Source organism: Podarcis vaucheri (genome assembly GCF_965113315.1).
Source record: "Podarcis vaucheri genome assembly, chromosome: 16".
Taxonomy (NCBI): domain Eukaryota; kingdom Metazoa; phylum Chordata; class Lepidosauria; order Squamata; family Lacertidae; genus Podarcis; species Podarcis vaucheri.
Genome location: NC_138754.1, coordinates 34,590,499 through 34,605,383, shown reverse-complemented (window position 1 = coordinate 34,605,383; position 14,885 = coordinate 34,590,499). Strand labels below are relative to the sequence as shown.

General features: G+C 46.7%; 1 protein-coding gene across 21 annotated transcripts in view; it reads left to right on the top strand.

The window, feature by feature from the left end:
- EP400 (E1A binding protein p400) overlaps nt 1–11,289 on the top strand; it is a 74,795-nt gene extending 63,506 nt beyond the window's left edge. For 18 of the 21 annotated variants that reach the window (XM_082202949.1, XM_082202951.1, XM_082202952.1 and 15 more), the window contains 11 exons: nt 487–678; nt 1,800–1,845; nt 1,947–2,056; nt 2,972–3,176; nt 4,334–4,491; nt 6,157–6,366; nt 7,450–7,645; nt 9,035–9,168; nt 9,626–9,784; nt 10,017–10,094; nt 10,275–11,289. In XM_082202949.1, the coding sequence (XP_082059075.1) occupies nt 487–678; nt 1,800–1,845; nt 1,947–2,056; nt 2,972–3,176; nt 4,334–4,491; nt 6,157–6,366; nt 7,450–7,645; nt 9,035–9,168; nt 9,626–9,784; nt 10,017–10,094; nt 10,275–10,544 (1,758 nt within the window). In that variant the 3' untranslated portion in view covers nt 10,545–11,289. The remainder of the gene's footprint in view (nt 1–486; nt 679–1,799; nt 1,846–1,946; nt 2,057–2,971; nt 3,177–4,333; nt 4,492–6,156; nt 6,367–7,449; nt 7,646–9,034; nt 9,169–9,625; nt 9,785–10,016; nt 10,095–10,274) is intronic. The other 3 variants (XM_082202955.1, XM_082202953.1, XM_082202959.1) reach the window with 2 other exon arrangements.
- Nucleotides 11,290–14,885: the final 3,596 nt, after the last annotated feature.

Below are 14,885 nucleotides of genomic sequence, written 5' to 3'. Positions count from 1 at the left end.
GCTATTTACCCCTCAAGTAAATTCATATTTTGGGGCAGGTGGGAGGAAAAGATTATTGGGAAATGGCACATGGAATTTTTCTGTCCCACATTCCCAAGCTGGATTGGGGGTTTCTCTGTTGATTCCGAGGACAGGAGAGACTATCCTGTGATGAACCTGTTGCTTGTTTGGGGCCACTGGCGCTGCTGTATATAATGGGGTGGAAGAGGCATCTGAACAGCTATTCCCAAGTCTTTATATATTTTTCTCCCCCTGCCCCCCACCTACATTGGGAAAGGTAATATGAAGATCTGCCCTAAAGAACTAACACAAAATGAAGGGACTGGACCTTGTATATAAAGATGTCAAGTCTAGGCAAATTCAACATATCCACCTGTTCACAGCCAATTGAAGAGAGGAGCGTGAGAATGGCTCGCCTTGTTCGGGATGCTTTTATCTGCCCTTTGAACAGGAACCAACCGCTTTTTCTCCTTCCTTATTCCCCAGGCTCTGGCTGAGCAGCAACGGGCCCAGCAGCAAGCTGGACCTCAGCAGCAACAGCAGGCCGGCCAGCAACAAACACAGCAAGCAGCAGTACAGCAAGCCCAGCCTCAGCCCCAGGCTCAAGCCCAGGTAGTCCAGCAGCCCCAGGCTGTGGTGCAGACGGCTGTTACCACTGTGGCAAACACTGCAGTGCTGGTAAGACACTCTCGAGGGGTTGCAAATAGCCACTGGCCCAGATGCCTGTGGGGAGTGGAGAGCGTGTCCAGACTGATGCAGCAGTTAAGCTATGCGAGAGTCTCCTCTTATTCCTAAAACTCAAAGGACGCATAGCATCATAAAGTGTGGGAGAGGCAGGCTAAGAAGTGCCATGACAAGCCACATTTGCAGGGGTTCTTGTGGGCTTGTAACTTTCACGGGCAAAACTGTGTGGCTGCATTCTTGTTTTAAGAACAGCATCCTGTAGCGCTACAGGCACAGGCAGTGACCAGCCTTAACATCAGGCACGTCCATTTATATGCTGACTGTTTGACCCGTGGCAGCAAGGATGTTACCTGCTATAGGCTGGAAACCATAACCCTGATTTTCTGTAGGGAGGGAATCAGATGGTTATAGGCTAAATTCATGTTTGGTACTTCGCCCCCCCCCCCAAAAAAGAGGACCTGTTATTTTTGAAATAAGTTTTGGATTTATAAGCAAACCCACTCTGTTTTTTTATTTTTATTTTTACTTTTTAACTTGTGCTTACATTTATCATTGTGTATTCTGCGCTAAATCCTTAAACCAGTTAGAAACATAGCTTGAATATCCATGGAGATCATTTGGTACTCTGGCTAATTCTCAGAAAGCTGTGTCACGTATGAGCAGATAGCTTCACGACTCTTACATGGTGCCCACATCCACACATAATGCTGAAATTTCTGGCTGCTTCAGCCAGAGCACACACAAATTTCCATGGCCCTTTTCCATTCCCTTCACTTCACCTGAACAAGTCAAGATTTAGCACTTGACTGTATTTTCCAGCTGCTTCTGAAAATAGGGCTAATGTCTTCCAAACAAACCAGGATAGGAAGCCATCATTTAAAGTTTGCATCATATCCTGGCTTGTTTGGAAGGCATCAACCACAGGTTTGGGGTTCATGTGCAATGGGGAACTTTCATTAAAATGCCAGCTTTTTAACTAACTGCCGGCTTCAGAGGTTTGCGAAGAAGTTGTGTGCAGCTGCACACAGCTCCTGCCACATCCTGGCCACATTGCATGCCAACCCTTCCACGTCCCGGTATGTTTCTCTCTTTAACCAAAATTATCTCTTGGCCAGGCTGGCACAATGAAGACCTCGGTGACTGGGACAAGCATGCAGACAGGTAAGTTGCACCTCCCGTAGTAAAGCATTGTGGGTGGTGGAGAAATGACTATGCCTGCCTCCATTGCAGGCCCAGACTGACCTTTTGGTTTTGTTTCTCAGCTACAGTGAGTGGGAACGTTATTGTAAATACAGTGGCCGGGGTTCCTGGAACGACCTTTCAGCCAATCAACAAGCGGCTTGCTTCGCCCGTGATACCGGGATCCCTGGCGGTGAGTATTTTCAGATGCCCAGTGTGTCACTTTCAAGCTCCCAATGAGGGCATTGATTTCAACCACAAACTTGACATGAGCCAACAGTGTGACGCGGCAGCTAAAAAAGCCAATGCAATTCTGGGCTGCATCAATAGGAGTATAGCATCTAGATCAAGGGAAGTAATAGTGCCACTGTATTCTGCTCTGGTCAGACCTCACCTGGAGTACTGTGTCCAGTTCTGGGCACCACAGTTCAAGAAGGACACTGACAAACTGGAACGTGTCCAGAGGAGGGCAACCAAAATGGTCAAAGGCCTGGAAACGATGCCTTATGAGGAACGGCTAAGGGAGCTGGGCATGTTTAGCCTGGAGAAGAGGAGGTTAAGGGGTGATATGATAGCCATGTTCAAATATATAAAAGGATGTCACATAGAGGAGGGAGAAAGGCTGTTTTCTGCTGCTCCAGAGAAGCGGACATGGAGCAATGGATCCAAACTACAAGAAAGAAGATTCCACCTAAACATTAGGAAGAACTTCCTGACAGTAAGAGCTGTTCGACAGTGGAATTTGCTGGCAAGGAGTGTGGTGGAGTCTCCTACTTTGGAGGTCTTTAAGCAGAGGCTTGGCAACCATATGTCAGGAGTGCTCTGATGGTGTTTCCTGCTTGGCAGGAGGTTGGACTCGATGGCCCTTGTGGTCTCTTCCAACTCTGATTCTATGATTCAACCATGGTTCTAAGCAAAGTGTGTGTGCAGATGCAGTTTGCTTATAGATAGGGGTATCTGGAAAAAAACCCTACCCTGGAAGTGGGATTCTTTACTACGGCGAGGACAAAGCTTGGTTTGCCAAGATGTCTTGAGCTTGAGCCATTTGGTCAAGGATAATCTTAACTTGAGAGCTGCGACAAATTACATCTTTCTTCCTTTCCTTTAGACCGCAGGAGGAACAGCTACAGCCCAGGTGGTACATACTCAACAGAGAGCAGCTGCCGCACCTGCTGCATCCGCAGAACTGGTGACCATAGCATCTACTCCAGGGGTCCGAGCAGTGACATCGGTGACAGCGCCAGCGGTTGTCACTACTAACCTGACCCCGGTCCAGACCCAAGCAAGATCCTTAGTCACTCAGGTTACGCCAGGTAAAGAGTGTACATTTTGCATAGTCTGATTTTATTTTTTTTTAAAAAAAGGTTAAATCTTACCTATGGGATACTTTCCCAAACTGGTAGTAACATCTGCTTCTTGTTTCTAATCCTCTGCTGACTTGACCGTGTGTGGGTTTTAACACCAGCAGCAGCAGCAGCAACAACAACAATTTATACCCTGTCCATCTGGCTGGATTTCCCCAGCCACTGTGGGCGGCTCCCAACAGAATATTAAAAACACGATAAAACATCAAACATTAAAAACTTCCTTAAACAGGGTTGCCTTCAGAAGTCTTCTAAAAGTCAGATAGTTATTTATTTCCTTGACACCTGGTGGGAGGGCGTTCCACAGGGTGAGCACCACTACCGAGAAGGCCCTCTGCCTGGTTCCCTGTAACCTGAATTCTCACAGTGAGGGAACTGCCAGAAGGCCCTCGGGAAGCTAGACCTCAGTGTCCGGTCTGAAGGATGGGGGTGGAGACGCTCCCTTAGGTATAATGGGCTGAGTATATTATATTTAGCCCATGGATGGGGAACCTACGGCTCTCTAGATGGTTTTAGACTCCAGTACCCATCGTGCCTACCCACTGAGCATGCTGGCTGGGGCATCTGGAAGGCCAAAAGCTCCCTGCCCTCAGTTAAATCTGTGGGGACCTTTTCAACTCGAAGGGCAACCTCCCCGGAGTGGGGAGCGCATGACAGAGTGCTGAGGCAGAGACGAAGGAGGGCACCAAGGTAAATGCTGCCTTTGTACTTACCTCATTTCTGCACCCACTCCCACACCCCTCTCTATCCCATATCAAGGCAAGCCAGAGGCTTTATCAGAGTTCAAGGACACATTCTAAGCTCTCTCAGAAACTGGAAACTCTCAGGCTGGGTGTGAAGCAGGGCCAAGCAAGAGTGTGGCCTGGGAACAGGGCTGGCCGAGTAGTGGGGGGGGGGGGCTGTTGATGACTTGTACATTGTGCCGCTGAAGCTTTTTGCTGCTTGTTACTGGGAATTGTTTTGTGAAATCTTTATGAGTTGCATGCTGTAGGTTTTATTCCTTAAAAACGTTGCAGGTCGCTTGGAGGTGAGTTTTTTGTGTGTGTAATGAATGGCTAGGGAGTGTAATCAATCTCCTTTTCTTCTTCTCTTCCCCCTGCCCCCAGCAGCTCCAGCAGGTGTGCAGTTGTCGGGGAAGGCTATCAGCCCAGCTCACTTCCAGCTCCTGCGGCAGCAGCAACAGCAGCAGGCGGCAGCAGGCCAGGTCCAAGTCCCACAGGCCCAGTCACCAGCCCAGATTAAAGCTGTGGGGAAGTTATCCCAGGTGAGGGAGAGGCTCCTCGATTTGTTAGCATTGGTCGGAGCGCTGCATTGCACCCTATCCGCACAATGCATTGAAAGCAGCACCATGCTGCTTGAAGAGCCAGAAAAATCCTGGTGGCCCTCCAAGACCCACAGCAATTTTCAAGTGTTCAGGGGGTGGGAGTTTGGGGAACTCTGTAGCTTGTTAGAAGAGTGGTGTAAATTGGGCATATTTGCATCATGGAGTTGCGGGGAAGGGCAAGGAGTTTGCCTGAGTGCTGAAGCCCTGCCTCCATCCCCTAGAGATTTAACCTGATCCCCTCTCACTTCTGAGATGCTTTGCCCATGCACAGCTGTCAAGCATATCTTTACAGTCATCAGAACTGGAAACCTGCTATTTGAAACAAAAGATAAAAGCAGGGGCTCTGGGAAAGGAGGCTCCCGCTCTCAACACCAGATTCTGTCTTTTTAGCTCTGTCGCTTCCATGGAATTCTAGCATACATGTATTTTTGATAACATGGCATTTGATTTTACACCTGGACCTAATATATATATAGCAGCTTTCTCCAACCTGGGGCTGATGGAGTTTGCAGCCCAAAGCATTTGGAGGGCAACATAAGAAGCTGCCTTATACTGAGTCGGACCTTTGCCCTGTCTAACTCAGTTACTCCCTGTGTCGACTGGCAGCGCCTCTTCGTGGTTTCAGGCACAGACTCTTTCCCAGTCCTATCTGGGGAAGCCGGGGATTGAACTAGGGACCTTCTGCATGCAAGGCAAAGACTCTACTGCCGAGAGCAACCCAGATGGGGAAGGGTGCAGGGCATTACGTAACATGCACTGCGTTTTGAGATCTATACGCTCAGCCAGGGTGGATAAAAATCAAGGATTAATTTTTTAAGAATAGTAATAAATAAATCAGATTTTTTTAAATTTAAATCAGATTTTTAAATTTAAATCAGATTTTTAAAATAAAATGCTTTTGGAAGAGAAATCTTTCTAAAGATAGTTTTCTGTTTAAGTTGCATTATAGTCCAAAGGCTATTCATCAGGAAATAAGGATTTGTTTTATGTTTTTCATGTGTGCTAAAACTCAGTCTATGTTTTTTTTAAAAAAACCGTTTAACCACATCAGTTAACAGACATGGATACATATGCTATAATGTTATTGTTTTAGTTAAATAAATTGTTTATTAAGGAAATGGTTATTTTTCTCCTTCCAATAAAGTACAGCAGAAAAGTTGTCCAAATATAAACAGTTAACTTATTAAACCTCACAATAATTTCATAATTATCTGTCTAGGTATTTATAATAGTATAACCAAATCAGTAATTTTTTATATAACTGTAAAAACTACTCTGAAAATTTATTATTCCAAAAATGAAACCTTCATTTGGTTGTAAATATTAAGATTATACCAGCAAGAATGAATCTTTCTGTAAAAAAAATATGATTTAAATCAAGTCTTACTGACAACTGATTTAAATCGGGTCTTGCTGACTAGTGATTTAAATCGTGATTTAAATCGATTTGATTTAAATCAAATCCACCCTGCGCTCAGCAAATCTTGCTACTGTATCAGAAAAGAAAAACTTTGGTTCAAATTCTCTCCTGGTACCAGAAGCCGTTTAGCAGAGCCAAAAGTCGTGGTGGTGGTACGATGTTGTGTTTCTCCTCTCTCTCTTCAGGAGCAGCTCATCAAGTTACAGAAGCAAAAGATGCAGCTTCCCCAACAGCAGGCCGCCCAGCAGCAGGCCCAGCCCGGAGCCCAGCAACAGGCCTCTCAGGTCCAAGTGCAGCAGCAGCAGCAGACCCAGCAACTCACGGCCGTCGCAGCACCGAGGCCAGGGGCGGTCCTCACTGGCACCACCGTCACGAACCTCCAGGTTGCTCGCCTTGTAAGTCAGCCTTGGGGATCCCGCAGAGGTTAACAAGCCAGCAGAAATTTCAGTTAGCCTGGCACTGGTGGGATGGTTGGCAAAGAGGAGAGACTGGGCACAAGCCTTCTCCTTTCTTTTGGCTTGGCTAAACGCTGCCTGGTGTGTGTGTGTGTGTGTGTGTGTGTGTGTGTGTGTAGAGCTCTGCCCTTCCTCTGCTGGCTCATTCGCTCTCCTGCATGGTCTTGTGTACTGGCTGGGCAAGTTCTTTAAATGCATTTAAGCCCTGGACTGGCAGCCACAGAATTCTGCTCAGCTACAGCACTCTTCGTTGTGAACACAAGGTGAAAAGTCTTTCTGGGACAGCTGTCTTCTTTCTCACAGACAGTATATATTTGGGAAGCAGACCGTTCCCCACTGTTGACCCCTAAGCGACTGACATTTAGAGGACACTGCTTCTGAACACCAGGGCTCCATTTAGCCCTCATGGCTCCTGGGGGTCAATGGAGCCTGCCCCTCCTCCATGGATTTGTCTTAAGCCCCCTTTGAAGCCATCTGGGCCAGCCTTCTCCAACCTGTTGGCCACCAGGTGTTTGGGACAACCACCATTTGTTCCTGTCCATTGGCCAGTTGGGCTGATGGGTGTCATAGTACAAAACTTCTGGAGGCTGCTGGCTGAGAGTTGGAGTGTAGCAGAATCCGGAGAGCCACAGGTTCCCCATCCTGTTTTAATCCAGGGGTGGGGAACATTTTAAAAGTTGAGGGCCACATTCTCTGGCAGAGAACCTTCAAGGGGCTATATGCTGGTGACGGGCAGGGCCAGAGGCAAAAGTGGCCGGAGCACTTTGTACGAACACTCACAAACCTTTCTCTGTTCTGCAAGCAGGGCAAGCGAGAGGCATTATCAGAATTCAGGGAAACGTTACAGACAGGCAAAGTGTCTCGAGGAGGGTGTGAAGCAGGGCCAATGAGGGCCTGAGTAGAGTTCCAAGGGCCAGATAGGTTTCTCGTTCCTGTCTCATTGCGTTGCCGTTCTGCATCCCACCAGAAATAGTCAGGTCTCCTCTCATGCTTGTGCAATAATCCCAATTCCTTACTGCTCAGACTCGTGTTCCTGCTTCCCAGCTTCAAGCGCAAGGCCAAATCCAGGCCCAGGCACCGCAAGCAGCCCAGGTGGCCTTGGCGAAGCCTCCGGTGGTGTCTGTTCCAGCTGCTGTAGTGTCATCTGCAGGGGTCACCACACTCCCTGTCACAGTTGCTGGGATTAGCGTCGCTATTGGACAGCCACAGAAAGCAGCAGGTGTGTCAATCATTATTCTTAACCTGTGTGTGAGAGAGAGAGCATATCAAACTTCCAGAAGAAAAAACCCGAGCTTTCATTTTAAGTCTCTCTTCTCCCTTCTCTCAGAGTGATGTTCAATATGTCACTTTCTTTTTCTTTCTCTTTTTAAAATCAGAGACTCACTAATGCCTAAACTGTACCATGCTTGTGACAGTGAATTCTCCAGTTGTCCAAGGACTTGGGATAGTCAGTGGGTCAGGGAATCAAACAGATTGCAGACTTGCTTCTGTGAAGCAGAAGGAAAGCTGTCAGTTTAGCTGTAGCATAGGAGCTGGTGGAGAACTGGCAAGAGGTTTTATTTCTATATCAAAAACTTGCCCCCTGCTTCATCCCAAGATGATTTAGGTCAAGATATGAAAACAGTAAGAGATCAAAACAAAAACACAGCAGCAGAATAAATACATCCCAGCAAAAACAAAGGAGCAGAATGAATGCAAGTTGCACAAAACACCTGTCCATTTCAAAGACTTTCCTGAGGAACTATATGTCATCTTGGTACCTGAGGGACCATAGCTTCCCAAAATAGCCCCCCTCCTCCCCCTCTCTCTAAAACCACCCCACTTCGGATTGTGCTGCGTGCACACAAATTGCTGCCCAACACATTGTCTGCAGTCATCCTGCTCCAGTCAGGTCGGCAAGAAGAAGAGGAGTTTGGATTTGATATCCCACTTTATCACTACCCGAAGGAGTCTCAAAGCGGCTAACATTCTCCTTTCCCTTCCTCCCCCACAACAAACACTCTGTGAGGCGAGTGGGGCTGAGAGACTTTAGATAAGCGTGACTAGCCCAAGGTCACCCAGCAGCTGCATGTGGAGGAGCGGAGACACAAACCCCGTTCCCCAGATTACGAGACTACCGCTCTTAACCACTACACCACACTGGCAAAGTTGTGGGGACGTGTTAGTGGAGGGCAGGAACAGCAGTGCTGAGAAGGAGGAGGGTGCTCAGGTTCGCAGTGCTTTGGAAAAGCCCCTCCAAAGCACAGCTGCTCCAGAAACTTGGAATGAGATGAGTAGGATCATCAATGGGCATCAGAGGCACTTACCTCCAAAATTCAACAGGACCCCAGGTGAAGGCCTCATCCTTCTCGAAGCTGGCTTGTGTAGCTACCACAAATGTCAAGTTTGTTTAGTAGCCAGGACAGGTAGGTCTCTGACTACTGATAAAAGAGCAGTATTGGGCAAAGATATGTTGAAGGAGGAAGGACTTCAGCAGGCACTGAAAACACAACAGTCTAATATTTAACAGGAAGGAATTCCAAAAAGGTATTTCGGAGCATCATTGTAAACAGTGTCTCAGAACTTGCATTGTCCAGTCTTTTAGTTCTGTCCTTCATATCCTGCACAGGAGGACAGACTGTGGTGGCTCAGCCACTGAACGTCCAGCAGCTCTTGAAACTCAAGCAGCATCACCAGGCAGCCCAGCAGCAGAAGGCCATCCAGCCTCAGGTTGCACAAGGACAAGCTGCTGTTCAGCAAAAGGTACCCCTCTCTCTTCCCGCTACTGCCTTTGCAAACGCTGCATTACCACCAAGGTGGGAAACTGGATACTTTGGCTATTAGAAGCATGCTAAAGATGGAGAAATGGCCTGCTGTTATCACCAACTCATTGTCGCAGTAGAGCCCAGCTGCATAGGGCAAAGATTTGCACGTACTTAACCGTGTCCTGGATTCAGAGAACTCCATTCTGTTTGTTACATTCCATATCCTGCCTTTCCCTGAAGGAGGTCAGGGCAATGTGCATGCTTCCACACACCCCTGTATCCTCTAAGCAAGCCTGTGAGGTAGGTTGGGAAGAGAGGTCATGACGGGCAAAGGTCACCCAGGGATTTTCCTGGGGAAAATGGGGAATCGGAACCTGATTCTTCCAGTCGTAATCTGACATTTTTAACCAGTGCGCTGACTCGAAGAGGTTGAATGCCCTATTTTGCCCTTTCAGATAAATGCCCAGCAAGTCACCGTCCAGGCCCAACAGCAGACATCACAGCAGCAGAAAGTCTACGCTACGCAGCCGGCCATTAAGGCACAGTTCCTACCAACGCCGATTTCTCAGGCCCAGAAACCTGGTGGAGCCCAACAAGTCCAGACCCAAATACAGGTAAGGCTACTGTGCCTCTTCTCCTCTCTTTGACGAGGATCTGATATTGGTACTCATACAATAAGAGCCTCTTCCGTTTCCCTGTCGGTTGTTCAGTGTCTGTTTCTACCGAGTTCATCCCTACATCAGTCGGTGTGGAACCCACAGACACTGGCTTATGTCAAACATTTGCAGAATGCTGGATACTTTTTAAATGACAAACCCCTTCTCCCCCAATGTGTTGTTCTTAAAGGTTGCAAAGCTCCCACAAGTGGTCTCACAGCAGGCAGCAGTAGCCAATATTCAGCAGGTGGTGTCTGTTTCCCAACAGGTAAGGTTTGTGGGAGTCCACATTTCAAACTTGCATGCATTTTTTCAAAATCTTGAGCGGGGAAGTGTAACTTCTGAAATTGCCTTTAGAAAGGATTGAACCCTTAACAAAGTGTGATGTTCACTAGCAAGCATTTCTGTTTACCTCTTCCCCTTTTTCTCCCTCCCTGCACCCCTCAAGGTTCAAGCTCAGCCGCAGACGGTGACTTTGTCCCAGACAACAGCAGGACAGCATCAGGTCCAAGTCATCCCTGCCACCACCGCCACCGCTCAAGTGGTCCCACAGAAACTGGTCCAGCAGCAGGTTGTCACGGCAGCATCTCCCCAGATTCAGGCAGCCGGCGTACAGAACCCATCCCAGGTTCCGGCGTCGTCCGACGGGCAGACTCAGCAAGCAAAAGTGCAAATGAGGACTCCGGTTAGGATAAAGGCGCCCAACAAACCCAGCTGAGTCCATAGTGACCTCACAGCAGTGAGCAAAGGAGGACACGCTGTTAGTGCTTCCTGCAACCTGGCAAATGCTGGAGCCTGCAGACCTGTTTGCACAGGAAAAACTTTGCCGGCAGTCCCTTCACCAGAGAGCCTCTCCCCGAAAGCTGCAGGTGCACTTTGTGACTCTGATCCTCTGTGAAGTTCCCAGGAAGGCTGCACGTTCAAACCATACGCCGTGTAAATATTTAAAGACTTGGATCTCTGCTTGTTTTCATAAGAGAGATAATCGAAGAGGTTGCTCTCAAGTATCCGTAGAAATCTGCATAGTCTCGCATATCACCCTCACTGCCATAGGGAAATCCTCTTTGAGTGGGTTTCAAATGACTAAAAGGCAATGCTCAGTCAATGGCTGGCAGAGGAAGAGTCCTCTCCACTTGTTTTGAAGTTGAGTTGTGACAAGCCCTTCATAAGTTGGCTGGGAGTAGGGATTTGTTAGAAGCTCTCTCCAGAACATTTAGCCAATAAATGTGAAGATTTGTAAGTATCTGTAATTATGAACCATATTTCAGTCTCCATTTTTGTAAGTCCTTTTTTTAAAAAAAAAACATTTGCTAGCTGTGTGTCAAGTTGTGTGTCCTGTTCCCTTCCCCAACTGTACAGTGTTTTTTAAAGCACTCACCCTTAGGCTTTCACTCTCATTTTCCCACTTTTAAGGCAAATAATAATCCAGGCATGTGTCTTGGGGAAATAAATACTATGTGATAGTACCTGTGTGTTTAATTATTACCCATTGTTTCTCTTCCTACCCCACTTAATTTGTAAAAAGAAAGGTTTCGTTAACAATTGATAAGCAAAAACGGTTCATTGCCCTTATTTCTCGCCTGGAGCAGCCAGACTAGGAGAATGCTCCAGTATTTTTTTCACTGTTGGGATCTGTTTTAAATGTCTCTGCTTTATAGGAAGAGGAACTGAAAAATTTCAGTCTAAATTCTTTAGTTGTGTAAAGAATTGGATTTAAATGTTTTTAAATGCTCTTCTTTTACCAAACGATAAGAAATTTGCAAATTTTGCAAATTTCGCCTGCCTTACTAATTTTTGAGTTCCTGAGCAACTGTGAAACAATCAGGGGCAGCAGCTTCTGACTCCCTCAACCCACCCACTCCCCAATTCATGGCAAATTATCTTTGCCATGTGTTAAAAACTGACACTGCTTCTGGAACCTCAGATTGTCTGCTGTTTTAGTTACTATGCTGCACAATGTGCCATGAGAACAAAATGAGATATTATTAAATGCTAGAAAGAGGACCATGGTTTGCAGGGAAGTGATATATCTGCATGCTACACAACTGGGACCCCATTTTTGGCGAGGTGGGGCTTCTGCCGTACTTCTCAGACTACAGAGCCTGCCCAAAGCTTGTGGGTCACAGTGGGCTCTGTGCTAAGCTCTTGTGGATTGTGGCCAACGTAGATTCCTGTTCTGCAAACGTGAATTATTGGACTGCAACTGTTAGAGAGCACAGGCTACGTTTTGAACCTGCAGAGCCCATGGCCCTTTAATTTAAATTCAGTTCCCTCTTGCAACATGCCTGCTTTTCTTGGAACCTCAGTTTTTACAATTGTCAGTTGTGTGTGTTTGTTTGTTTGGGGGTTTTTATAAAAAATAAGTGTTTGTACATAAAAGAAGTAGAGACAGATCAACCCTCCCTCGATAGCTTTGTACTATTACGTTCGTTGGTTTGTGTTTGTGAGAGCTGCTATTACACAGGCAGTGGAAGAATTAAAACGCAAGCTGAAGGCAACGACAACACACACAAAAAGATGGTTGGGAACCACTTGGAATGTCTCGTGTTAGCAGAGGGCTTTGCCAAGCTGGTACCCTCCAGATGTCATGGACTACAACTCCCATGAGCCCTCACCAGCAGAGTTGGCTGGGAACCACCCAAAATATTTCTTGCATTAGCCTCTTTGGAGATGAGTGGGTCATGCATAGAAGCTGGTTCCTAGTAGATCATTGCGCCTATTTCATACTGTATACTGATGTCCACCACCCCCTCCAAAAAGTGTAGTTAGTTCTGGTTTTACTTCTGAAAAAAAAAGTTTATATCTTTATTATGTGTATAAATGCAGTGGGGTGTAAATGTAAACAAAATAAAAAGTAAAGGTTTCTCTCCTCCCCCTGCATTTTTTTTGACAGCCTCTGTGTTTGGTTTTGATTGTGTCAGCAGAAGCAATGTCTATTTCTACAGACAGTGAAGATGAAAATTAGACTCTTCCCCTCTGTCTCTCCCTCTCACAAAAAAAAAGTGTGTTAGGAAGCCGGTCTAATTTGTAAATATCTTTATGAACATAAAACATTTGTACTTGACCAGTAGGATTGTAAGGACTTGTGATGTATCCTACTTGAAGGTGTAATAAAGTGTACATTTTTATAACACATGGCTGCCATTATTTCTTGGGACTTTTGTATTTTGCATTGACCCCTTAGGATCTGCTTCTTTGCTACAAAATATTAGTTCCTTCCCCCCCTGGAAACCATGAGGGAAGGGGAGGCTGATAAAACCCCAGAAACTTTAAAACAGCTTTGCAGGTTCAACCTTTTATCAAGATGCATCATCCTAGAGGTGATAAACAGGAAGAAGTTGAAATTAGAACTCCATGTGCACTAATGTCAAAACAGAGACATCTTCCCCGTCTCCAAAATAAATAGGGAGAGCGAGTCTTGAAACAAAAGGAACAGTTGCAGTATAGGCTAAGAGCAAGACTCTGACACTGATCTAGAGAAGAAGGAAAAGTTGCATTGGGTACTTTACATAAAGGTAAAGGGACCCCTGACCATTAGGTCCAGTCATGACCAACTCTGGGGTTGCGGCGCTCATCTCGCTTTATTGGCCGAGGGAGCCGGCGTTCAGCTTCCGGGTCATGTGGCCAGCATGACTAAGCCGCTTCTGGCGAACCAGAGCAGCGCACGGAAACACCGTATACCTTCCCGTCGGAGCGGCACCTATTTATCTACTTGCACTTTGACGTGCTTTCAAACTGCTAGGTTGGCAGGAGCAGGGACTGAGCAACGGGAGCTCACCCCGTCGCAGGGATTCAAACTGCCAACCTTCTGATCGGCAATTCCTAGGCTCTGTGGTTTCATCCACAGTGCCACCTGCGTCCGTCTATTGGGTACTTTACCAGGGAGTAAACATCACTTGAGTTTGACCAAACTGCGGGAAGCAGTGGAAGACAGAAGTGCCTGGCGTGCTCTGGTCCAGGGGGTCACGAAGAGTCGGACACGACTAAACGACTAAACAACAACAACAAAACATCACTTGAGTGAGAGGAAGGCAGACCTTGCCTTGTCGAGGGAGGGAGATGCTTCTGGACGGGCAGTTGCCAAAAGAGCTGAGAGTTCTGGTATTTTGAATGTAGATATAAAATAGGGGGGGGGGAGTATGTTTAGTTACCTAATTAAATTAATGACTGAGCAGGGCTTTGAACATGATTCACCCAGGTCAGAGTCAATATTCTAGCCAAGGCACCAGAGTGCAGGGCATATGGGGCTTGTCAACCTGGGAAGGGAGCCCACTTAGGAGGAGGAAAACTCTGACCCTAAACCTCTGCTTCCTGGCGGGATATATTTGGGGGGAGAAAAGGCTACCTTACACATCTGGAGTGGAGTCCCTAAGATGGTTAGATGGCACCTTGTACACCTCCTGGTGCCAAACGTATTTCCCCCCAGTTTTATTATTTGCTTTTATTAAAAGATTTTCATGGATAACAAAGATACACATAACATCTCTGTTTTCAGTTCATAGAGTCCTTTCTACATGTCAGTTACACTCTGTGTGAGACATTGCTGTCAAAGGGGAAGGTATCCCCAATATACGAAATACTACAAAAGTATTGCTCTGCTGTCCTTTGGACCTTATTATCAGTGAGGCCGAGAGGGGGTTCTTGTCATCTGGGCATCTCACGGGGAGGTCACTTTTGAGTTGCTAACACAGCAGTTTGACTTCACCTCCAGAGGCTTACTCCATTGTCTGCGAGACAGATGTCGAAACGATAGCCTCCTACCAGCCAGGCCAGATCCCTGAACCCAGAGGAAAGTAATTCTAACCATGTGTGGCCATGCTTTTCCTATGCTTTTGGTGTCTAACCTATGTAATGTCTCTCAACTTCTGTCAACACTTACTGTGGTAGCCCTGAACCCGAGATCAGGATACCTGAAAGACCAGCTGAGTTCTTAAATCCCAGCCTGGTCACAGAGCTCATCCTGGTCACAAAGGCCCAACTGGCCTCACTCACTTCTTTAACAGACAGGTAGCCGTGTTGGTCTGCCATAGTCAAAATAAAAAAATCCCTTCCAGTAGCA